This window comes from Polyodon spathula, chromosome 1, assembly GCF_017654505.1.
Source record: "Polyodon spathula isolate WHYD16114869_AA chromosome 1, ASM1765450v1, whole genome shotgun sequence".
Lineage (NCBI taxonomy): Eukaryota > Metazoa > Chordata > Actinopteri > Acipenseriformes > Polyodontidae > Polyodon > Polyodon spathula.
Window position 1 is genome coordinate 3575347 of NC_054534.1, and position 25656 is coordinate 3601002.

Below are 25656 nucleotides of genomic sequence, written 5' to 3' on the forward strand. Positions count from 1 at the left end.
TGCTTGTTGTAGTTTAGCGGCATTTACTAATCTGTACCCCAACAAACTGCTGTGTCGCTACTATATCTGTTGTCGAAAACATCCTGAATTACACATAATCATCATCATAATAATAATAATAAAAATAATAATAATAATAATAATAATATATTTTTATAGCGCACTTCATACAGCACATCTCAAAGCGCAGTACAGTTTAAATAATACACAGTGATATTAAAAATGGACATGACGCAGGTTACACATTAAAACAAGGACACACAACAAGTTTAGCCAAGAAACAGAGGACACACAGCACCACTACTGTTCAACACATAAACAGCCAGCCCTACACAGGCTCAAATGCCATTTTAAAAAAATGTGTTTTTAGTTGCTTTTAAAAATATCAACAGTATTTGAATCGTTTAATTTCTGTGGGAGAGCATTCCAGAGCTTGTGTTCATAGCAACTGAAGCCCCTATCTCCCATAGACCGAAGCCTAGATTGTGGCACTGTTAAGAGCCCAGCATCTGCAGATCTCAGGTTTTGCACAGGAGAATAAATATACAGTTAACAAATCGGAGGTATAGCTAGCAGCCAGACCATTCAAGGCTTTATATGTTACACATTCTGCTGCCAGTAAGAAATCACAAAGACTGCTGCCAGTATTTTAACATCAGGACTGAAGAAAAATAAACTTATATTTTATTGACTTTGTTTAGAGAAAGTGAAATGGGTGCCTTACCTGACTTACTGCCAGTAAAAATCTTTTTTTTTTTTTTTTTTTTTTTTTTTCTGGTCAGCAAAGTTAGTTGCTGATTTTAAGTTTTCTGTTTTAGGTTTCTGAATAGAAAACTGCAGTAGCAGAAACTGTCTTTACAGATATGTTTAATAATTATATGCACTGTGGGGGATTAAAATGATGGGTTACAGTAAACCAACGTGTGTGTTTTTTTTTTTTTATTCTAGCCTAACTGTTGGAAAACATGGATTGAGAATTGATTAGCAGTTTGCTACGCATGTGGACTGGCAGAGCTATACTGGTGGTTTTTTCTGAAAAGAGACTAATATTGCAGATAGCAGACTGTTTGGTTCAAATTGCATGTACTGCTTACAATTGATAGAGACATTGTGTCTGCAAGTTTCTTGCCCAACAATGACTGCAAGCTAACGAGATAACAATGCTGTGGACCAGAAGGGAACAGGCTCTAAAGACTTAAGAGAGATCGAAACAGATAATGCCACTGGCATCAAAGGGGGTCGCAAGGAGATAACAAAAGGCAGATGTATGGACCTTTTGTCTCCAGGAGTGTGAAGAATGTACTGAGTTCAGAGGTTGTCACACTAGACTACACACACAGACACACACACATATAACACTCACACAATAAATTCAATTACCTTGACCATTGGTTAAGTGTCAGAGAAAGGGGAGGTGGACCATCTATACAGAAGGGTATTTAATGTCATGCAAACATTGTAATGTTGAGTATTGTGTTTGTCCTGTACCTGGGACCAGACTCCCTGCATATTTCAATAAACCTGGCAACTGACTGAAGAAAAGGACTCTGTGCATTTTCTTGAATCTACTTACTCACCGTTTATTTTTTTGTAAGTTACTTCACTAAACTCTGCACTTTAGACTGGTTTTCCGTTTTTTAGTAATAATGACATGCTGGGCCAGGGCTAATAACATCCACAAATACAAGGCTTCTGAAGCAACACCATGGGATCAGCTGCAGAAGAACAGTGGGAGTGGAGAGAACAAGCAGGGCTCTTCCAGGCTCAGCCCACAGCGGAACAGCAAGGCACGAGCCTCCAAGAGCCTCTCTGTGCGGAGGAGCGAGCAGTTCACTACCATAGGGAAGGCAAACCGCAAGAAGAAAGACTATGACAACGAAGATGTGAACGGGTTCATGGATTACCTGAAACAGACTGGGCAGTCCCTCCCAAGGGGATGCGCCAGGCCAGGCGCAGACAGCACAGGGTTTGACGAGGACTTGGCTGTGGCACTGAAGAAGGACCACAGACGAGAGGACAGGAGGCTGAAGAGGCAGACGAACAAAAAGAGCAACGTGGTAAGAGGAGAGTGATGGTGCCGTGGGTTGACTTGTCTTCAACTTGGCTTGATATTCAAGTGATTTTGCTGTTTATTTCACACCTTATGCTGCAACCACTTAAAATTGTTAATTGCTCCTGGGGGACTTGGTTTGAGTGCCTACAACCTGGCCAGCTGGATCAGGAAGTAGAGACTCCCCCAGTAGATTAAACCTAGGGGGTAGTCATAAGAGTGGATGGATGCGAGTTAATCAAACAGAGTTAGGAGTTACTTACTTATTTATTTTCTCTGATTGTCTAGAATTAAATGACATAAGTGGGGGTAGTCCTTTCTCCTGAGGTTTCAGAACTTTATTCCTATGAAATTCAGAGTCCAACAAAGAAGCAGCGGAAACAATGTAAACTTGTGTTTGTTCATTTTAAGTTTACAAACTTTGCTAAGGCAAACAAACACGACTAACTACAAATACAATAAATGTGCATTTTTGAATCTGAAAAACGGAATGTAGCAGTGTTGTTTCTGTGTAACACACTGCAGTCGAGTGCCCTGTGGTGAAATGCAAGGGTACAAACTATGAACACAGGTATTTTTATATACTATATTAAGGTGCTTTAACCTGAGTTCTGGAGAAACTCTTGAGTTGTAGTCATTATAGATTCTCTTTCTCTCTTTATAGTGGTATCAATTAGAAGTGTCTGTACACAGTACCCGTTCACGTGATGGCACAGGCTTTTACAGCTTTGCTGATATTGCCTGCATTACATATGCTTATGGTGATACAAAATCTGGCAACTAGAACTGGAAAGCTATTCCTGAATTCAGGGCAAAGTACCTATATACAATTAATTATGAAATAAACTGAACTTCAGTAATTTAAAATCCACTCAATGATGCATCATAAATAGGTAAGAGATATAAAAAAAAAGAAAGAAATGCAGGGATATAAATAACTCATATTTCATAGCAGTTTCACCCATTCCCGGTTTTACTATGAGCTTGATTAGCCACAACAGGTAACAAATTCATAGTAAAACCAGGAATGGATCCAACTTCTGTGCAATGGGAGTCTTATTTGTATTAATAGAAAAACGTTATTTAAGCCTCTTAATCTATGACGTATTCTGTGCTGCCCTCCTCTTCTGTTCCAGGTGTGCTTCAAGTGCAGAAAGCCTGGCCATGGACTGGCTGACTGTCCCGAGGCTGACAGAGATGAGGAGATGGGCAGGGGGATTTGTTACCGCTGTGGTTCTACGGAGCACGAGATAAACGGATGCAGAGCAAAATTGGACCCGGCTTTTGGTAAGATGGACTTCACTGCAGATATGTGCACTTTGTGATAGTCTATGTAGTTGATATGTTGCATATAAACAATGAGGAGAAAACTGCTTTTTTAATCGTTTTTACAACAATTTTAAATAAGTCATACAGTGACAAATTTTCAAGAAGTAATGTGTGTTAAGCTGAATGCATTGTACTGCTAAAGAGTGATTTAGTATTTAAAAACAATACATATATTGGAATTTGACACAGTGTAATAAACAGTAAAATACTATAGGGTTTTTTTTTTTGCTAAATGTTTCATCTGTGGGCAAACTGGACACCTCTCAAGATCATGTCCCGATAACCCCAAAGGAATGTATGCAGCGGGTATGACAAATAGGGTGAATAAGACCTGCAGTGAGAAGAAAAACTTAATTGGCTAGGAAATGTGTGTCTGATAGCACAATGGGAAGAAAACCTCAGGATACACTGCAGGTTGTTTAATGTGTCTGCAAAACAGTGCACCATGTTTTCATAGAAAAGATATCATTGCTGTGCACATGTGTAGTGGATTATCTGTGAGTACTAGTGGAAGCTTAGCACATTTATTTTGAATGTTGCTATCTACCAAGTGCCGTTTGAACTAGCTTTAGCAAGTCCTGTTTCAGTATCCCTTTCCCCAGGTGCTACACAGTATAGCTTGCTGTATAGAACGCTGTTTTTATCTTCTAAATTGTGTGTGTTTATATAATTGTCCTGTCACGATGGCAGCTGTCTGCCTGTCGCTTCTCCGTATTCAGGGTACCAGAGCAAGCTCAGGAAGAAAAAGCTCTGGAGGATGCACAGTTATCTCGGATTTCTTTTAACTTGTTTTTTGTTGTATCTGCCAGGAGGCTGCTGTAGAGTGTGTGGGTCTGTGGAACATTTTCAGAAGGATTGTCCAGAGCACCAGAATGCAGGTAGACTTTATTAGTAGTTGCTATTAAATAGTAAGTAGTCATACTGCAATACTTAAATAGTGTGTGTTTTTACTTTCTGAGATTTTCTTTGTTAACATGCTTTGGCAGGAGCTGTTCTCCTGTCCTAGTTCCCTGCTGCAGACATGTACCCCAGGCTAGATCAGCAGAAGTGTCTGTAGAAGAGCTAGTGTTAAGTAGTGAGCAATATTTAAGATCAGGTCTCTGTTTGTGTTGCTGGCAATACAGAGCTGTGCATTACATGATGCTGACTCTTGTATAAAGACATTCTGGCAGGCAAGTGGAACAGAAGTGCAGCTCCTGACCTCAGGTCAAGCTCCGGAACACTCTGAGAGTAAGTCATTGCAATAAGAACCACTCCAAATGAATACAAACATCTTAAAAGGCCAGGGGACAGTAGAAAAAAAAAATTGAAAATGTAATCTAAAGCTACTAAAATATGAATGTCATAAGGTTCTGTTTCATTATATGACTTGTATTCATAAGTAATCCTATTTCACAAAAACAAGGGATTATGAAACTAGTAAGCCCCTGGCATGTTTTGAGTAGCTGATCACGAAGACGTTCCTGTGCTGGTAAAGAAAGCAAAGCCCAAAGCACTCAAAGTTGTTACCTTCTGAGGGAGGTGTTACTGATTCCACGATGTGCTCTTTATTTTATTGGTGGTTTGAAGTAAAACTATCTTTGGACTTTTTCAAATACATGTATGATTTTTTAATTTTATTTTTAGAATGTCAGTAATACGTTTTCGTTGGTGTTGGAGAAACACGCTGCTGATCCGCTTAGGAAAAGCTACAACTTCAAGGGTGTATTAGCATTCAGCTTGTGAGCCAAAGGGGGGAGATTATAAAGGTTATACAGTGATAACCAATATCAATAATTGAAACTTGTCCAGGAAAAAATAACTCGAATCCCAGTATGGAATGTTAATCAAGTTGTTTTTTTTAATTTATTTTTCTTAGACTCCTCTCTGTTATGGAATTAACAAAGAATACACAATCAGGAATCCATAAATTGTGGCTTTTTTCAAATGTATATTAGAATGTATCAGTTAATCCTTTATTATAGTGAATTACCTGAATTAAGTGAATAAGTTATAATATCAATATATGTGTATTCACAGTTAGTAAACCTGCATCCTCCAAGAACAAAGGGTTGACACATGGTTTTTTCAAGCATGTTGATTATGCAGTATAAACAGGTACAGTTGAATGTTGCATACATTCTCGCCAGTAAATACAATAAAGAACGTGTATTCAAATCTTGCTTTCATGATCCATTTCGAAGGTCTGTGTACACTAAATCCAAAGTTTGCCACTCATAGGCTTCTGTATGTATGGGGGCAATTGAATTCTACTGCACCAAAAACAAACAGCAAAGTTGTGTATGATGACTCATTTAATGTCCTTAATAACTGACACACAGAGACAACATTTTTTAACAGTTGTAGTGTTATTTACAATACAGCCAAATTAACACAATGTATTGCTGCTCTGCATAATGTTTGGAAGATTATTATACAGGTACGCTTTTTACATATATTTTATTGTGCCCTCTGCCAGTGTGCTTTTAGGTTATATGTTACATGGTTTCTCATGCTAAGATGTGTAATATTACACAGCGAAAGCCTGCTGGTGTGGTCATTGTGTCTGCCTTCCTTTTGACCAAATAGATCAGGGTTGGTTGGGTTAACAGCAGAAGGAATGCTCTTTTTAATTACAATATGTGGTTGATTCTATTAACCGGTTTTCACTGTGTATAAGAGTATAGCATTGTCAGTTTTCCTTTGCTTCCATTGGGCCAGATAGGTCTGATGTTGAATGGTGATAACGAGTTATTTTGCGAAGCAGGTTCTTCATTTTTGATGAGTTCCATCCTGGTTATCATGCGTGTGCAAGATAAACGAAAAATGTGTTTATTTTAGGCTCTTAACAACTAACTTACCAGCATCTTAATTATTACTGTGTATTCTCACCGCACTTCACCTGAAAATGAAGCCACTATACAGTATTACCAAATATCAACAAGCAGTTGGAACAGAATGTATAACTTGTTACTAAGCTACTTATTAATAGTTAATTAACTATAAAATTATAACATTTCGTACCAGCAGGAAGCGGGAGAGAGGTTTATATACATGTTCTGGCACAGGTGGGAATTAGAAAAACTACTTATACACTAATTATACACTAATGAAAACATTACCACAGACAGCCGTAATATCTGGTATAAAAACATACTTCAAGTTTGATGTGCTGTAGGGGACGGTTTGTGCTGAGTGTTTTTCACAAGTCCATGTTTAAAAAAAAATAAATAAAAAATAAAATCTGTGTAATCAAAATGCACAAATCTTTTGATCCGTAACGTTTTCCAGAAACTCAATACACGATGCTGCGGTTTCTTCCATTGATTTTGACCACCCAGCCAGGTTTCCAGCGATGTATGGCAAGACCCCAGATGTCACTTGATTGTAGTAAGAGACCTGTTAGTAAGAAACGAGAGAACACTGAGTTCTGTGCTGTCAAACACAAATCTACTTTATCACAGTAAACACTCGTGGCACTGCTTTCAAGAAGAGCAGCAGCTAAATTACAACACAAACTCTTAATACCAGAACAATCTTCCCTTCCCAATGAAACCCTCACGAGCAAACCCTTACAGAAAGGATGTCTTATACAGACGTTCTAACAGGTGCTGATACTAGCTGCTCTTGGTAAGTCACTGGACTGTGAAGCCAATTCTGACTGGTTTATCCCAATGAGCCTGCACAGAGCAATTATAATGGGACATGAATGGTAAGAAAGAGGGTAAAGTAGTGTTTGCTTCTTGCACAAGGACTGGGAGCCAGTTAGCAGAGCTGCACAGTTAATGAACAAGTGCTGGCAGGGGAGACCTTTAGGGGGAGACCTTATATATATATATATATATATATATATATATATATATATATATATATATATATATATATATATATATATATATATATATATATATATATATATAAACACAGTTAGCTTAGCTTGGGCTCAGATGAGACTATATTGCAAGTTCGTGGCCCTGCTTAATAAATCATGCTCTCCAATAGCGTGTGTGTGTGTGTGCATATTAGTGTGTGTTAATTCTTACCTAAAAATAATAAGACACATTTACATCTGCACCACACAACCAGTCTGCAAAACTCACATCTCTTTCAAATATCAAACTGGGAATCTGCAGTCCAATCTGAAACTAAACTGGATCTGGTGGAAATGAACAAGTCTGAATTTCAAATTGCTTTCATGTCTGTCCCAGTGGCAAATGGAAACGTGGCATGCATTACCAAACATGATGCCCATTTCCAGTGATACTGGATTGCACAAAGAAGAAACTACACAAAGTAGGCCAGTTTATTGACTGAAATAGAGAAGCTTACCTTACAGATGGCGCTGCTGGCACCGCTAATCAGGAACCCTGCACACATGACTTCACTTCTCGTGTAATCTGGATTGGGAGGCACAGCAGCCACAGTCACAGACCTCAGTGCTATGATATAGGAATCCCTTCACAAAAAAGGAAGAGGCAGAAATGTTTTATAAAGACATTCTCAAGAGAGTTTTAACATAATGAAGGTCACGCTGTGTTCAGAAAGGAAACACTGATGTACCGTAGTCCTATTTATGGGTATATCATCTACATTTTTCCTAACGTCATTTCTTTCCTGCTTAATATTCTGCTGTGGGTGTTCTCTGTCATTCCCTATTGTTTCTGATTCTGAGAAGTGACATGGTTTGAAAAATGAATTCACTAGGGGTGTGCAGCTGTAATTCCAGTCATCTATGAGTTACTAATTTTGGGGGGCACAATTTCAGTTGCACACCTCCAGTGATCATTTCTATAAAAAGATTGTAATCTTTATAAAATGGCAAGCATACAAGGAGCAATCCCATTTGCAAACACATGTTCCAACCTGTGCAAATATGTCACCATACCAGTGCACCTTGGGACTTTAGAACCATTTTGCCTTATTCGCTAGGCAACCAATCCACTTTGCAAGGGTAAATGCCAGTTAAAAACGAAGACAGTCTCGACATGATATATCTCTTGTCTTTCTGATTTGATGATTGCATCATTTTGTTTTAGACAACAGAAACCAGATGGGATATTCTGCCATCACAGCGGATGATTAAGGTGTTTGTCGATGGTTTCTTTGCACTAATGTAACGCTGCATTGCTAGTTAGCGGGGAAGGTAACTCTTGAATACAAACCCTTCTTTGCACGGCTGTCTTCTAGACATCAGCACAACAAAGTCTCTGGGCTTGTCTTTGTTGATCGCCGGACATGTAATGTGATAGAGTTTATCATCCTCGTTTACCACCTGCACTTCTTCACAGCTCCTGCAAGCAAAACTCATGCTGATTATTTCAGTGCAGGACCTGTGGTTTGAAATCTGGAGTCTAAAGACTCGGCCAAAGCACAAAACAGGAGGGGCAAGCCAGTCTGCTAAGAGAGTCTCTATAATAAATCCCTTCTATTTCCCAGGGAACACGAATCATTGGAAATGCTGCTCAGAGATTGAAGAAGCACAGTCTATTACATGTACAGCTCTGTTAGCAATAATCTTGCACTTCTTAATGTTACTTTAGGTAAGATAGTCTAAATGTAGTGCTATCAGGGGCTGAGATGTCAGCACTGTCAGTCAAATTTTGTAGAGATGCCCAAACTGGAAGAGGCACTTGTATTGATTATGGGCTGCTGTCTCACTGAAGATCATAGTACACAACACAGCTATTACTGCTGTGCAGACTGAGGCGTACTATAGTTAACCCTGCACTCCCAGTTCCACTGTGCTCAATCACTCAAGCCCCATATCATTGTACTGTACTGAGAGGGTGTTTAAATACAAGAGAGTCCATAGAGATGCACAGTCAAAACAGGTGGAAACAGAGCCTTCTATCTGTGCACTCACAAGTAGTGTCTGTCCCAGGAGGGTCTGAGACTGAGGTCCGAAAGCAGAAAGAAAGCCTGACTGGACGACACCCTCACGTGCATCTCCACCTGCACTGACAACGTGTCCAGCTCTTCATTCATGTAAACACGAATCTGCAAACAAAACAGCAACCTGTTCACATTGAGACATGCGTACAGCTCCTGAAGCTCTTTAAGTGCAGCTATGTGAACTACAACTTGAGCAGTTACATGTCTATGAAACTTTATTAAATGTATCCAAATAGGTTTTTAGTAAACAGATTTGAAGTAACCCACAAGTTTAAACGTTTCATTTTACAAAACCGCTGCAAACAATGTAATCAGTGTTTTCTTAAGCAGTCTCAATGTGTTTGTTTGTCATTTGGTAACAGTAACATTGTATAAGACGGTAGGCAACGCTTTTAAAATACGGCCCTAATTCTGTGTAATTCACCAAAGAAACAGCTGTAATCTGCAACCTGCTGCCATGCTGGAGATGATCTGTCCATGAAGAAACAGAGGCATGAGGTGAACAGAGTGGTTCCCTCCAAGCAATTGTAGCCTTCTGACCACCAGGGGTCACTAATGCACCATGCAAAGAGCCTTTGCAGTGTGATAGCAGAATATCAGGCTCCTACAGTATAGGTTTGCAAAGAAGTAGAGCCAGACTCCATAGATTAGAAAGTTAGATTTGAACATTCATTTGAATTTTGATGTACACATAACTATAAAGCAGTGATGCCACCTTGCTGATACAAACAAGTTCATAATATTGAATGTATCAAGTGGAAGAAGGCCTTTGAATTAACAAATATTTCAAAATAAAATATGCCAAAAATCATAAATAGGGCATAATCATATTACTGTTTGATTTTGTTCCTAAAATGGCATGATGCATGAGTTATGCAACGAGTCAGGTTCTTCAATGAAAGGTCATGAAACCAGATAATACCTGACGATGATGTTACTGTTTGTATCACTTACTGTGACGATCTAGTTAGTCTTCATATCTGATGAGCTGATTCAACTTTGCAGGACTGAATGGGTATAAGCCGAGTGCATGCAAGCTGGATGTTGAATCACACGTACCACCTGCAGTATAGGTGCAAATCTCAAACAAGGACCACTGGGGCTTTAAAGGGTTAGATAGCTCACTGCAGGTCTCTCTGATTTGCTATAAGCCAGTCAGGTTATTTTTTGACATGTACTGATAACATTTGAGAGACTAACAAATTGCTTTCCATCAGCATTGTAGCGTTGTGCACCACAGCCTTCATTCAGTTCATTCACTATTGAATTCATTCATTTATTGATTGTATTACATTATTTGTAACTAAGACAAAACCAGCAGTACATTGAAAAGGATCTCACTTAACAAGTTCCACGGTGTTTCACTGAAGAACCTGAGCCATCTCAAAATAGATACGGTGCATTCCACTCAAATGTGAGCAGTTCATTACAGCATTTACAGCTCCTCAAAAATAAACACTTGAAAAGTTCAATCCTTCGTCATAACTGAAGTGCCATTGGTATTTTTGAATACACATCCAGCTGTCTGAAAAACAACTGCAGTGCAGTGTGTGTACTGTATATATTAGAAGCCGCTTATAAAAGCTGATCATGTTTTGTTTTTTTTTTTACAGTCGTTTTGTACTTGCTTTACCCACTATGCATTTATTAGAGTTTTCCCCAGTTTTGTTTTTTTTTTTTAAATTTCCTTTGCCATACCTCACTGTGCTTTACAATGCTTCCCTATGCTTTCCCTGCGCTTTATTACACTTTGTTAGGCTTTAACCATGGGGGACTCTTGTAAGGGGTTTTCACACATGTTTCTGTCATTAGCACTGATCGTGGCATAGAGCAGCACAATACATTCCACAGGCTGGAGCTGCCCAGCACACTCCAGGCATCAATCTGACCTCTTACCTTCGGCTGGGAGCTGTTTACTTCCCACCCATGCTTGCCTGCCAAAACTGTGAGGGCAGCTACATTGTTGTAGCTCAGATACACCTGGCACGGGCACAAAACAGAGAAAGTCAATGTCAGGATAATCAATTAAACATGATGCAATTAGTTTAATGCAGCACCGGTATATGTCAAAGTCTAGCATTCAATGCAATGTGTTTGGATTCCATTGCTGTTTTTTCAAGCAGAAGCTCTAAACCACTTTAATAAATACATCATTGAAGACAGCTTGTTCCGCGCAAGTGATTACTGGCCGTATACATTAGGCTATTTCCTCAAAGCACTGTTGATTTTAGAATGTGTTTGCTGTTCTAGGGAGGAGTGATCACAAGAAGTCAGAAAGCAAGAGGTATGTTTTCACAATGTCTGCTAGGGTGACAACAAAGCACCACAGGACAGCACACCGTGAGGAGAGCGAGAGCCTGGTAAATTAGGCTCTGTCCTGTAAGCTATTGGCAGCAATGCCATCATCTCCCGACCCCCTGAAAACCTTTCAGAGCTTCACGTTGTGTAAAGGGTTATTGAACCTCAGGTCCACGTAGGGGTACCTTAGGAAAAGACAAAGCTTTACCTGGTTACTTTTGTCCCAGGGAACAGAGAGTGGCCCTTCCTCTTTGGAAGAGAGGATATGCTTTCTGAAACAGAATAGGAAGGCATACCATTTTACTTTTAATTTGATTTGCCAAGAAAAAGGGTAACTTTAGTTTACGCTCTTAGATCTATAACTCAATACCTAGCCAGTCGAATCCGCTTTCGGACAATCGCTGCCAGGTATCGCCTCTGTCCATCCTTCACGATGAGAGAAAACACCATTATGATTAGACTGGTTAGGCTGGCTTCCCATTTCTCTTCCATTTCCTCTGCTTTTCTACACTTTGACATACTGATACTTTTACCATATTATACTGCAGCAAGGGACCATATACATATTCTAAAAGAAACTGAGTGGCTCGACCCAAGTTAATAGAAAGGGAGGTCCCATAACGACTTTGTGGACATTCAACAGACAGTTGTTCCAGAATGGCAGTATCTATATTTGTTGGGAAGCTTAACCACTGAATAACGTTCTGCATTTCCCCCTTTCTACTTGTACCAGACAGTACCTCCATGGAGAAAGACAGAAACAACATCAGAGTATTGGGGTTAAGAAATCCAAACCCAGCTTACCTTTGATGTGTATTTGACACTGGGGAATGTCTGCGTTTGGGCCTTGTCACTGGAGGCATTATAAATAAAAAAAGCACTGTTTATGTGCCGGGCCTTCCCTCGAGTCCACTCCTCACAGTCATAGGCTTCAACGCGCACCCCCACCTCCAAACTGCTGGGTGGATAAAACAGCAGATTAATAAATATCAGTGCATAGCGACAGGACAGGCATGTGACACGACTGCTTCAGCTCAACTAATCACGGGGTATAGGGAGGCTGTACGACCCTCGCTATGTATGTTACACTTACATTTCCACACATATCTAAAGAAACCCTTATGCAATTAGGATCAAACTTGAAAAGGACATCCTTTAGCAAAGCTTATTCAGTTGGGGGGTGTGTAGGGGTCATTCTGTTTGTCCGTCTGTCTCTCTGTTCATATGTCACTCTACATTTTTCATGTATATCTTGAGCAGCACTTATTCAATTGTCATGAAGCCAGGTCTGGACATATTTTAGCACAAGCTGCTGAGAGCATCAGAATCTGGGGTATACGGAGGCATCTGTCCCTCTGTCATTTTTGAAATGCAAATGGTGCTAATGACAATTTGGAGTAAATGGTTTTGAGAAGCTAGCCATCTGTGGTCTAGTACACTTTGCTATCAGCTGATGGTAGCTGGGAGAAGTCTGTAGACCAGTGGTACTCAATTCGGTCCCTCGAGATGCAGTCCAGTCCAGATTTTTACTCCAAGCAGGTTCTATAACAGTTAATTGAACAATTAATTAATGTAGGACCTACTTGGAATAGAGACAAGGACTGAATGGATCTCGAGGGCCAGAAATGAGCACCACTTCTGCACAACACAGTACCTTTTCTGAAATGTGTTGTTGACTATGGCTTTGAACACCAGCCGGTCTCCAACGCTGGAGGGTCCTCTGAATTTAAACATGTCAACAGACTTCAGTGTTGGGTAAGTACCACAAAGTCGGCTGTGAAAGAAACAACACAACAGTTAGAGTACACTGAAAAGGATCAAATTATTATTATTATTATTATTATTATTATTATTATTATTATTATTACCTGATACACATATTAGTTTTCCATTTGATATTTTACCAATAATATTGTGGGGTTTCTTTTTTTCAGAAAGATAACCCGTATGGAATTGAGGCCCCTCTGTATTTTCTGACTAGGGTTGTTTAAAATGTAGAGTTAAAAGTTTAACCTTTGTCCAAATGTTCAACATTTAGAATATTGTGTAAACATTTAACGTCATCAGAAATATTCATGTGAAGCATGCAACTATAACAGAGTAAGACTATTTATTTAATAGTCACTAATTAATCACAGTCTATTCCATATATACATTAGTGTTGTTCAAATGGATACACATTCATATTCTTGCTGGAGTGCTTTTTCAATTGGGATGATTTTTGTTATGGGTTATCGGAAGGGTTACTAGCATTCCAAATGTGTCGAAGTTTTAAACGATCAAACATTTTTGTATAATCTTTAAAAAACTGCCCTATCCCCCATTCATTCAAATTGTGAGCATTTCTAAATGTAGCATTACAATACCATTGATCCATGCTTCGATGTGTAGCATTTCAGTTGAGATTTTAGGGATTGAACAATCTTCAACAACTGTAAATTGTAATGAACTCTTTCTAGTGGCTGCTGTTCCAATTCTGACATTACTGACTAATAAAAACACAGCCTTATTAACTGCAACTGTGTCTGCGTGAAATAGGGGAAAAAGAGCCTGTGCTCAAATTGCATTTATAAATAGCTCGAGCAGGATGACACAAATACCTTGCTGCGACAGTGGCTGCGTTCTCCATCCAGGCCATAATTTGCCCACCAAAAGTGTTGCCATGGTGATTGGCATGCGGCGGCAGGACGAGCTCAATGCTCTGCACTCGAGTTCTCTCTGTTGAGATCAGGGAGCTCTCTTTTCCATTAGCTACTCCTACCAGGGCACACACACACAAAAGAAAGAAATAACCATTCTGTGAAAATCCCTTTGTTTATGTGTCATGTATCCTGCAGGGCTCATTCGGTGCTGATGCACAATTGATGGTGTGTTTTCAAATACAGTATTTCAGGCCCCTGTAGTCAAGAGGAAGGGGCACAATCAGATTTTTAGCCTGGTAAAAACCATGTTTAACAAACACGAAAGATGTCTACATTTACTGACTCTCATGAAAACGAGCAGATGAGCTCAAGAACCAGACAGCAGTGTTCTCCCTTCCTCCGAGAATGAAATTCAAATATCCAATTTACTCTGCTCACATGTTTAAGTATAGACTGCAACATAAACCACCAGTATCTGACTTGTGTTGTTTTTATTGTCTCAAACTGACAGCACCTTGAGTCAGGAAAAGCACAACTGTACCTAGATCTATTTTTGTTTATGGTAGACCTGCTGTACTATTTCAGGTAGGGTTTTTCCAGGATATTGAAGTAAAAAAAAACTTAAAAAAAAACACTTCACAGTTGCTTAAAGTGGTTGTAGTTATACAATGATTCCATGAATCCTACATGTGATGCGCTTGCAGTTCTCAGTTTGTTTGCCTTGTCTTCTAGGAAGTCTGTTAATGTTGCACTTCCTGCAGTAGAGCACCTCCTATATAGAGAATTGCGCAAGACATATTTTGTTTGTCACAACCATTCTAAAAGAACACAGCTTAGTAACTTTATAGTTGAGGATTAGGTTCAATCAAAAATATAGCACTGTTTTATGTTTTGGGCACTATTTAAGAAAATAGTACATATCTCTGATTTAATTCTGTTATAGAACAAGCAAATAGCCAAGAGATTTTATTGAATCTCCCCTGAGAAATAAAAGTGATTTTTCATATGATCTTCAGTGTTCAAAAATGTAATAGGCTTAAATAAATCTAAAAAATCCACTTGCCTTTGAGCAGGTGGTTGTCCTGCATTAATTTGGTAAAGGCATCTTCATTGTATAGTCTCAGCCTCCTCCTCTCGGACGCCAGCGCGTATTCCAGGTGATCTTCTGGAGTAGTGAGACAATCTACTGGCTGCAAACGGATCTTGAAAACAGATGAACATTAAAAAAGCTCAAGTAAAAGATGCTCATCAATGTAGTGCTGTTTTCTTTACAAGAGTAAAGATTACATGTATCTTAAATGACTTAATTGAAGCAATGTAACCTCTTTTCAGGCTTTACTAATGGATGCATTGTTGAAGGACTTGGAAAACCTGTCAACACGGCTTTGGGAACAACTGGATTTGTGAATTTTAGGAATGGAAAGGATAATGGAGCATTTGAAATACAGCGCTGTCCTGTTTATAATGGGGATCTCGGCTTTAAGACTGAAGGAGATGCTCCCTATCAGGAGTGACAGTTCTTGTTGAGCACATTCTAATTGGCCTCAGAAGCCCAACAGAACCAAATCTAACACTAAAATAAAGTCCTGACAGTTTTGGACCCCCCTGTGAACCATGCCTCGGTCTCAATGGGTAAATCTCCTGGTTAAATACATAACTAAATACACATACTTCCATTGAACTTCCTTGCTTTGGTAACGGGTTGTTGTCGCTGTTTGCTCTTTGCTGTGCCCCCCATCACTAAGTAGGTGCCTTTAACTAGAAGTCTTACCTTTTGGGTTCCAGCTGCTTTCGCTACGAATGTGGAATAGGCCACACAGACTCTCTTCAGGACCCCAGTAAGAACATCCTGCACCACAACTCGTATTCCCACCTGAATACAAACAGAGCGGTAACAGGAACCACATTTACTATGAGAATCACAAGAGGAGATAGCTAACAGATTCAATACAGCACAGTATCTAGGGTAAAAGACATCCAACATTATTTTCAAAGGTGTATGAACATCTAATAAGCACAGTGCTAGTTTAAATAGCCATGGCAAAGGGGGTCTAGTGCTGTACTAAACTAGTTACTATGCAATTTATTTGCTGATGTGAAATCCTCAAGGAAGTACAAGTATAACAGGCTGTCTGAAATCAAGGATTGGACACTGAGAGCTTTCTTTAACCTGGAATGGTACCAAATATCATTTTTAAAATGAAATACATGTCTGCCATGGAATGTGCGTCTTTCAAAACTGCGCACGTGGGACCTGCTCGAATGGACATGCACGACATGAGCAGTTTCACTGGCTAAAACCCCTGTAAAAAGTGATCGTTCATACAGGACTCATGATTTACCTCCATGCTCGTATTGAAAGCTCTGTTCACTTTAGCTTTGATGTTGATAATCTGTCCAACCCTACGAATGATAAAGTGATAAAAACAATGTTTTACTCCAGCGTGCTTGCATTTACACATCCGTTTGGAATATGCAGGTTTTCAAAGACAACCCTGTAGATGAAAAGCTGCTGCTGTATTTACTATGCTTACTAACTAGCATTGTTTCTGATATGTATCTAATCATTGCCCATTGCACTGAAGCACACTGATGAAGCATTCTGCACAACACAGAAAGTCCTCCCATCCTCATTTCCACACAATCAGCCTTAAATCTTTTCAGACGGAATTACAGAACATGCATAATGGGATATTGGACAGGCACGAGATTAAATATTAGTGAAACGTTGATGATATTAAGCATCCCATAGTTAAGGATCATGTTGGAATAAGATCTGTGTCAAAGCAAGGATTTTACGGTGATAATAACTGTTCTTGTTACTGTGAGCGATCTGATCACTGGCCTCTCCTTTTATTGGGAGGCGATTGCTTATACAACTCAAAAAACAAAAATACAATGTAGCATGTTCAAATCAATAGTGTTGTGTTTTCAAATGAGTATAATAAACAAGTTAAGGACCAGGTGATAAATGGGAAGGGCCTGTGATAGTGGAGCTAATAAAATGTCCTTAAAGCCTTGGTTATCTCTTCTATTTTTAGATTCGATACCCCACTGTACCTGCTATACTGTTGTTTCTGTTACCATAGGGTTCTTAAAGGAAAATTTATATTACATGCGGTATCTGTTTATTATGGCATGATATGTGTCTTTTTTATGATTTATTGCTATCTCTGTATCGTACAGTATATTTGGCACCAGTTGAGCTATGCAAGGCCCAATTGTAAAAGCAAGGATAAAAATGAATACTAGGGCTATGCATCTGTAATTTATTCTCCCCTGAAACAATGAGTTTCTCAGAGATCGTTGCCAGACTAGGGGAGAAGAATATACTGGTGGTCTAGTGATCATTTTTAAACCACCGCCACACCATTACAGAAACTCCACCCTGATCAGGCTTGCCAGGGTTTGGATAGGAGTGCAGCACAGTGCCAACTGCAGAGTCTGTATGGCTGATGAATGAAGATATTCTGTCATTATCACAGATCAGCCAGTTTGTCAGCAGTTGTTGAGTAAGCTGGCTGATGACAGCGCTGCATAGACGTACTTTATACTTAAGGTGACCAGACGACCTGTTTTGGATGGGACAGTCCCACTTTTGGAACACTGGTCCCAGTGTCCCCAGAACCTATCTCGGGACGCTCATCTTAACAGAATATTATATCTTCATGAAGGCTGCTGTGTTACAACCTTATCTAACTTATTACAGTACAGTGACACTTGATGTGACCAAAGGGAAGGTTAAATGGCCAGTAGCATCAAAAGACGGCTGTGCAGCGCTGTGCACATCTGGAGAATTACTGAACAGTCAACATTCATATTTGCAACCAATCAAGAGAATCAGAGGTGAATTTATCAACTGACTGTTGCTGAAACTAACTGGAGGCTATCCTGGTATGAATCATCACTCTCGCTGGCTGAAGAGGTTAGACTACTATAGTCTAACAGTAATGGTTCATACAGGTACCATAGTATTGTGTTGGAATTGTTCTCTTCATGATATTTGTATATCTGCGTGCAAACGGCATTGCTTCGTGTGTAGCTATAGGCGACAATTGCGGAAATCAACGCTGTCATGTCACATCACCGTGCCATGTTTACAAAGCAGTGCACTTTTTTTTTCCTTCAGCAAAAGAGGCAATTGTCCAGGCTCGAATTACTGGGGTTAGGGGTGGGGTCGATGCCTTTAAGTTTCTCCAAATGGTTGTATTTCCAAATGTCCTTTTTAACATGTTTTAAGCCGACAGGTATCACTTAAACAGAAACAGAAATGTGTTAATGATATTGTGACATGTCTTGCCTTGTCTATGCAGTTAACTCAGTACCAATCAATGGTAGGCTTTTCAGTACCAATCAATGATAGTGACAAAGAGTCTCCTGACAATCTGAAATCTCTGCGCATTGTACTTAGGCTAATGCTTATGCTTATATTAAGAAAGATTCAATAGTATTCATTTTGTAAGTAAAGAAGTGACAACATTTCATTTGATCAGAAAAGGAATATGATTTAATCTTATTATACCTTGATCCATGTCTCAACCTATACTGTTGAAAGAATAAACCCCAGCCAAAATCAGCAAAGAAATTAGCCTTCGAAAAATGCGTAGTTATCTAACTCAGATCGTCAGAAGACGCTTTCTCATGATCATTGATTGGTACCGAAAAATGGAATAAGCAGGAAATTTCATCATGTAATTAACATAGAAAGAAGACAAGCGTTGAATTGACAACGGAACTGGCAGAAGGCACAGGTGTCGTTGTCCATCAAATCAACACTACGAAGGTCACTCTTGAAATCAGGACTTAAAGGATGTGTTGCAGTAAGAATACCTCTGTTAAGAAAGGGGAACAAGACTAAAAGTCTAAAATATGCACAAGAACAATGAAATTGGACTATGGAACAATGGTCAAAGGTGCTTTGGACTGTTGATGGATGGACAACGACACCCATGTCTTCTGCCAGTTCTGTTGTCAATTCAACGATTGTCTTCTTTCTATTCCTTAAGGATATTATCTTCAAGTATTGCTCATCCTTGTTAGACAGCTTTTTGGGTCTTCCAGTCCTGGGTTTCTCAATTACAGATGATGTTTCTCTGTACTTGTTGATTATGCTTCAGATACCTTGAAAATCGAGTGCTGTGAGCTATTTCACTCAATGTTTTTTCTTCTTTATGCAAGTCAAGGTTGTTAAAATAGTAGAAAATACTAGTTTAGGCTTTGAGTAAATTGTTGCTGCTCATAATGCATCAGAGTAGAAAAATGCAACATGTCTAAGACTTTTAGCAGTGTATATATATATTTATAATTATATTTATAATTATTCAGTTTAACCAGGAAAAACCTGAGATAAGATACAAAATACATACATTTGTTTTAAGTCTTAAGTAAAACAACAGAATTGGTTCAAATGTTTATGGTTTTTTAATGGTCAAGAATGTTGACATTGAACAAAATTCTGATTTTGAAATGCAAACAGACTCCCTGCTGCCAGTCCTAGGTTGCTGCTTGCAGCCCTGCCCTACACTGGGTATGGCTAAAGCCCTGCTTCACTAATGAACCTGGCATGTTCATAGCGCATGCTCATCAGCTCTGAGCTGCCCCAGATACAGCCCTGGGTAGCATTACTGCCAGTCCCCTGGCCAGGGGGGACTGCAGCCGAGCCAGTCCGCTTGCTCTGATAACCCTTCACCCCCAGGTTACAGTATGCTGCAGAATAGCATCAGCAAACATCCCTGGCAGACTGTGAAGCTGCTGTGCTTTAGTGCTGAAATGCATTGTACCTCACAGTCTCTTCAAACTGGATATCGTCTACCGACGCAGTAACACAGGGCAGCCCAGCGTGCTTCTCCGCTGAAATGAAACAGAATAGAATAGTAAATCATAACTGGATCTCAGAAATAAATATACAATGCATATTGAGATCAAATAAACATAGTATGTCCACAATCTATCTCTCAAATATATCTGGCCCGGACTATATCAGAGATGCATCTTACTAGGGTGAAATGTGATGATACCCTTTGACCTGTGTCCTAGCCTAGCTGCTGTACTGTGGTCATGTGACTTTGATTTCTAGACGAAAGAGTTTTTTTTTTTTTATCCTTCTGCCATATTTCAGAAACTTCAATAAACTTCTTCCACTTTATAACATTTTCACTTGTTCATCTTACATTGTGTTTGCAAATGATTCCACCAGCAGTGCTGGCCCCCTTTCCTCATGCCTGCCATGCATCTTGTTTTTGTTCATAAAAACATTCATATTTCATTTTTTATGGATGTGAATGACTGGCTTTTTTAAAAAAATCTTTTCAAGCTACCCGATCCACTATCTTTCAACGTTCCCTCTCTTTGCAAACTTTGTTCTATCCTAAAAAAGCCTGTTTCTAGAACAGTCGTGTTATCTAATTATTTATCACTTTAACTGGAGCAGCAAAAGGCCTTAGATAAAGGTAAAAAGTACAATTCTGAGGACAAAGGGTACACCTGAATGATTTACAGAGTCACACGTGGAAAGACATGCTCATGACAGCCTGAGAAGAACTCCCAGATGCTTATTTGGGAGGAAACGAGGCTTGTTGCTGGAACTGGTGCAGAGGAACAAGAGAAGTGGGTGGTGCTCTGTAACTGGAGTGTTACCTCAGTTCATGACATGGTGAGACAGCACCAGAAAAACACGTTCCTGCATGACTGTGGCCGCTGGCGTTATGTACTGTGTCACTCATATAGGTCACATAACATACAGTAGCAAGGTGAAGCTTTAGTAAAAACAGCTGCTGATGCTGTCTTTAAAAATGTGAATTTAATTTAAAGTGCCCAGTCAGGTATTCACCGCCAATTTGAATCCACATATCATCAATGGGCATCCTGAGCTCCTGCTGTACAGCCAGTTGCCTCTTTTCACCTGGTGAACTGAAGCCAACCACTGATCCCTAGAGGGCAGAGTTCACAGTTGCATCTGGTTCTTGACTAGTATAGTTCTGTGTGGCGATACCCCTGGCAGTTTTCTCTCCTTGGCCCTGAGAATGACACACGCCAATGCAGCACCCCCCAAGGGCTCCAGCCAATGATGGCAACTAAGATCAATCAATGACATTCTTTATTTACCCAGTGTGAACACTGTCAACTGATTCTTGTAAGTGGGTCAATAATGCCCCTGTTATCTTTCACGTATTTATTTGTTACTTGTATGTTTTTTTTTTTTTGTTTTTTGTTTTTTTTTATATAATTGTACACTTGTATTTGATTAGTGCACATTTGGTCTATTATTGAATAACACTTTGTAATTGATTCATCACTTTTTAGTAGCTACTAAGTTACATTCACCTGTATGCCTTATTGGATATTGACTAATTGAATAATTGATAGTGTTATGCACCTGAATATAAATAGCACATGTTTCTTGCAAACAGGATAGTCACCCTGGGGGTTTGTGTCTGTCTTTTGTGGTGGTTTTGTTTGTGCAGGAGAGGGAACACAAATCTAGTGTTTGGAACGGAGAGTAGCAGAGGGAAGCGAACAAGCCTGTATGTGGACTTTCCAAAAGGTAAGAATTCGGCTGGCTTACAGTATGCTAGTTTAAACAGTGTTGTGAGTGAATTTTAGCCTGTCAGTAGCTGATTGGAGTCTATGGTATGGAGAGTAAAGATATTGTTATACAGATTTTTCTTTTGCTCCGATGTTCCCTTCCCTGCACAGACAACGTGTCATATGTGTTGTTTTTAAACAATGGTCAGTATTTGTATTCTCCTCTATTTTACGCCTGGTTAATGAACCGTACCCTTCCTACATGCACTAAACACTTTCTAAAGTGCAGTATTGCAGTTTGCACGTGGCGATTTGAAATTAAGATTTTTACAAATCTTAATTATGATGGGAAATCTGTAATTGATCACTTGCATATTGAATAATGTGTTTGTCTTTTTAACCGTGCTGTCCAATAAAAATGTCCTCATTGATTTTCTATCTATCAACTGACTCTGTGTTTGTCTTGGTGAAACTGTTCCTCGTATTTTAAACTCTGTATCTGAATAAAAAGAACCTGATGATATATCTAATATTGTCCTGTATTTTATCGCACTGAACTGGCGCACTCGGACTACATACAAATAACCCTTCTGTTAGTAGCCCCTCTGAACGAGTGGGTGTTACATTATTACATATCTAGGAGACTGTGTGGTCCAGTGGTTAAAGGAACAGGCTTGAAAGCAGCAGGTCTCTGGTTCAAGTCCCCACTCAACCACTGATTCATTGTGTGACCCCAAGCAAGCCACTTAACCTCCTTGTACTCTGTCTTTTGTTTTGTTTTGGGCGAGACGTTCTTGAAATTGACTCTGCAGCTGATGCGTAGTTCACACATCCTAGTCTCGTATCCTTGTAAAGTGCTTTGTGATGGTGGTCGATAAAAATATTTAAAAAATAAATAAAATCTTTATACAAGTCCCTGAATGTAAAAACCTAGAGAAACCTCTCAACTGTAGCTCACATAAGACTGAGATAAGATACTGTATAAATTGAACAGAGGCATTTCTCTCCATACGCAATGACTCTGTGTGCTTCCATTGGGCATTTGAAACTGCAGGAAACTAGTGATTTTTAACATTAGTCAAACTGACAGAGAAAACAAACGTTATAATATAATATTAAAGCATTAGTTAAACATACACAGATTACTTCCTTATGGCCTAAATTAGCAAGTGAATAGATTTGATTTATATCAGTAGAAAGAATCATTATTAAGCAAGGGTACAGGGTACTAATTGTGTAATAAGAACACAAACATACCTGATTTAAAGGTAAACATATTGAGTGAATTAAAGGCACATTAGCTTATACATTTGAGTGCTACGTGTGTCTGTTTCACCAGTCATTATTTAGCTATTAGCAACTAATTCTAGAGCTAGCTGTTTGAGCAGACATGTGCAGTGCTTAGCCTCTGCAGCTGTGTACACAGCAGGCCCACCGTCGCGTGCTTACCGTACCTGCCAGGCATGCAATGATGTCGATCCACTTCAGGAGCTGCCCAGCACTCAGCCCACCCTTGTGGTTAGCATGGCAGGGTAGAACAGACTGGCACATCTCCACCTCTGGCATCATGTTAAAGGATTTACCCTCTTCTGTTCCACTCGAGTCCCCTACGGTCCCGTTGAGATGCCCTTCGTTCACAATATCCACGGTTCCATTGAGAACAGAGGAGTTGGGGTTCATGCTTGTCCTGTCTCGGAGCTCTCTGCAGTGTCGCTATGTCGGCTTATCTTTATTGTTGCCATGCACTGGGGTCAATAAACTATCCCTCTGGAAAGATGGCTCCAGTTCAAAATGTGAACAGGCACTAGATCATATATCATAACCTGTAGACTCAGCAATGTGAGCCGAGTGCGTAAGCTCTGGCTGTGTGCTCCTCTTGTTACTGCACGAGTTCCTGTGCCTTTGCAATGTCTCTCTGATCAACTGGGATCAATAAGGCAGAGAAAAGGGTAGCTGCTGAAGGACTGAGATATTCTCCTAGCTTCGTAAGCCTTTTCCCCTCAAAAGGCAGGTTGCTGTGTACTGAATGTGTCTATTGTTGCAGTGCTATAAGGCATTTTGGTCGTTGATTGCATGACAGGTAAAGGTCACTTCTTTCCGATATTCCAATGCCAGGCTGCAGTAGTATTTTTTGCACATGCTTCTGTTGCCTTGTCTCCTTCCCTATTTGCGTATGACCTCCAGTGTTAGGAAGAATTAAATTGCGTCTCAGCTTCTTAAACAGCAAGGGTGGATTTTCATAGGGGATACCTGTAAGGCTTTTCACATCAAGAATGTTCTCCAATTTCATCTATTTTTGTGTTGTCTTTGTAAGTTGTTTGGTATTTAATTTTTTGAGGGATTTTCTATGTATTCTTTTTGCATTCTTTTTCTGAAAACTGATGGGGATTGATGAATCTTTTTGTATTATAAATGCATTATTTATAAAAACCAAACTAGGTAATTACAGACCAATGAGCCTGACTTATATTATATGTAAATTTATGGAAACTATAATAAATGGAAAATTACCAATATGTTAACAGTATCCTGGGAGACAGTCAACATGGTTTTAGGATTGGGAGATCATGTCTAACTAACCTGCTTGATTTTTCTGAGGATGCAACATCGATACTGAATAGTTGTAAAGCATATGACAGTTTATTTAGATTTCCAGAAAGATTTTGACAAAGTCCCGCTTAAAACATTAATTCTCAAACTGAACTAAGTAGGGATTCAAGGAAATGCATGCACATGGAGTGGTTAACATGTAGAAAACAGAAAGTACTGATTAGAAGAGAAACCTCAAAATGGAATGAAGTAACCAGTGGAGTACCACAGTTATCAGTATTAGGTCCTCTGCTCTTCCTAATCTACATTAATGGCTTAGATTCTGGTATAGTAAGCAAACTTCTTAAATTTGCCAATGACACAAAAATAGTAGTGGCGGCAAACAGTGTTGTAGCAGCAAAGGTCATTCAAAATGATCTAGACAGCATTCAGAACTGGGCAAACATGACAAATGACATTTAATAGAGAAAAGTGTAAGGTACTGCATGCAGGCAATAAAAATGTGCATTATAAATATCATATGGGAGTGTGACATGGTGGTTAATAGTGTGCAGGTGTAGGTGATCAATGAACACAGTCAATTGTAATCCAGCTGAAAAAGGTTTGGTTATTTTTATTCCTTAAGTCCAGTGCCTGACGGTCAGTAAAACAGCGGTGTGTATTACTTACATTTATAATCCCTGGGCTGGTCCGAAATAATAGTCCCGCTATTGTGTTCCCACATTAAACACAAAACACATACCAAAGTCAGTTTAGTGTGTGATTTAGTGATTGTGGTACAATGCAGTTTACAGTGGTACAAGTGAAGTGCTGTCTCGGGTTTGTGCCGGCGTCTGGTGACAGCTCCGGAATGTGTTAGCCGTCTAGTGATTGCAAACAACAATAGACAGAACAAAACAAACACTCAGGATTATTCAGAACACAAATACAGGTCCTTCCAGGTCACTTATTAATAACCACAAACGAAGGAACAGATACATTGCCTCGCCCCCTGTTTATACCGTCACTCATGACCCTTTGGTAAACGATTGCAGCTGCTTTTCATGATCTATGGCTGATACATCATTTGCCCTCTGGGTCAATGAGTTAGTGCACCGAAGGTCCATCTCTTTTCTACATGACTGACTTCCTTTTAACCCTCAGAATGAAGTGTCAGGTCATGTAGTCAGAGTATTCTGTTCCCATTACTTAGCATCCTTGCAGGTCGAGAGGGAGATTTACCACCAAGAATCATTCTTTTTGTCACAGGGAGATACTGAAATTGAACGAATCTATGAAAAAGACCTAGGAGTTTATGTTGACTAGAAAGAAGAAATGCCTTCATCTAGACAATGTGGGGAAGCTATAAAAAAAGGCCAACAAAATGCTCGGATACATTGTGAAAAGTGTTGA

The 25656-nt window shown here is 39.5% G+C and overlaps 2 protein-coding genes across 3 annotated transcripts; one reads left to right on the forward strand and one right to left on the reverse strand.

The window, feature by feature from the left end:
- Positions 1-1536: 1536 nt before the first annotated feature.
- LOC121312825 (zinc finger CCHC domain-containing protein 9-like) lies at positions 1537-5536 on the forward strand. The gene is made up of 3 exons (XM_041244630.1): positions 1537-2057; positions 3187-3337; positions 4189-5536. Exons 1-3 carry the CDS (start codon positions 1647-1649, stop codon positions 4269-4271), a joined length of 645 nt encoding a protein of 214 aa, XP_041100564.1. The 5' UTR covers positions 1537-1646; the 3' UTR covers positions 4272-5536.
- Positions 5537-6403: 867 nt separating this feature from the next.
- Positions 6404-23672, reverse strand: LOC121312816 (acetyl-coenzyme A thioesterase). Of its 2 annotated transcripts, none has more exons than XM_041244607.1 (15): positions 23169-23672; positions 19971-20040; positions 16533-16593; positions 15962-16063; positions 15254-15392; positions 14149-14305; positions 13203-13322; positions 12353-12506; positions 11919-11974; positions 11757-11820; positions 11147-11230; positions 9222-9355; positions 8521-8649; positions 7688-7814; positions 6404-6757 (listed from the first exon to the last, which is right to left on the reverse strand). In XM_041244607.1, exons 1-15 carry the CDS (start codon positions 23392-23394, stop codon positions 6611-6613), a joined length of 1770 nt encoding a protein of 589 aa, XP_041100541.1. In that variant the 5' UTR covers positions 23395-23672; the 3' UTR covers positions 6404-6610. The 2 variants fall into 2 exon arrangements, with proteins under 2 accessions (XP_041100541.1, XP_041100551.1); XM_041244617.1 differs by having other exon boundaries at positions 12353-12503; positions 23169-23667.
- Positions 23673-25656: the final 1984 nt, after the last annotated feature.

Excerpts from the sequence above, each read along its gene's own strand:
- LOC121312825 (XM_041244630.1), top strand. The coding sequence starts at position 1,647 with ATGACATGCTGGGCCAGGGCTAATAACATCCACAAATACAAGGCTTCT. Across the intron at positions 2,058-3,186 it reads CGAACAAAAAGAGCAACGTG|GTGTGCTTCAAGTGCAGAAA; the intron begins GTAAGAGGAGAG and ends CTTCTGTTCCAG. Across the intron at positions 3,338-4,188 it reads AAAATTGGACCCGGCTTTTG|GAGGCTGCTGTAGAGTGTGT; the intron begins GTAAGATGGACT and ends TGTATCTGCCAG.
- LOC121312816 (XM_041244607.1), bottom strand. The coding sequence starts at position 23,394 with ATGAACCCCAACTCCTCTGTTCTCAATGGAACCGTGGATATTGTGAAC. Across the intron at positions 14,306-15,253 it reads GGACAACCACCTGCTCAAAG|GAGTAGCTAATGGAAAAGAG; the intron begins GCAAGTGGATTT and ends GTGCCCTGGTAG. Across the intron at positions 13,323-14,148 it reads GCAGCCACTGTCGCAGCAAG|CCGACTTTGTGGTACTTACC; the intron begins GTATTTGTGTCA and ends TTTCTTTCACAG.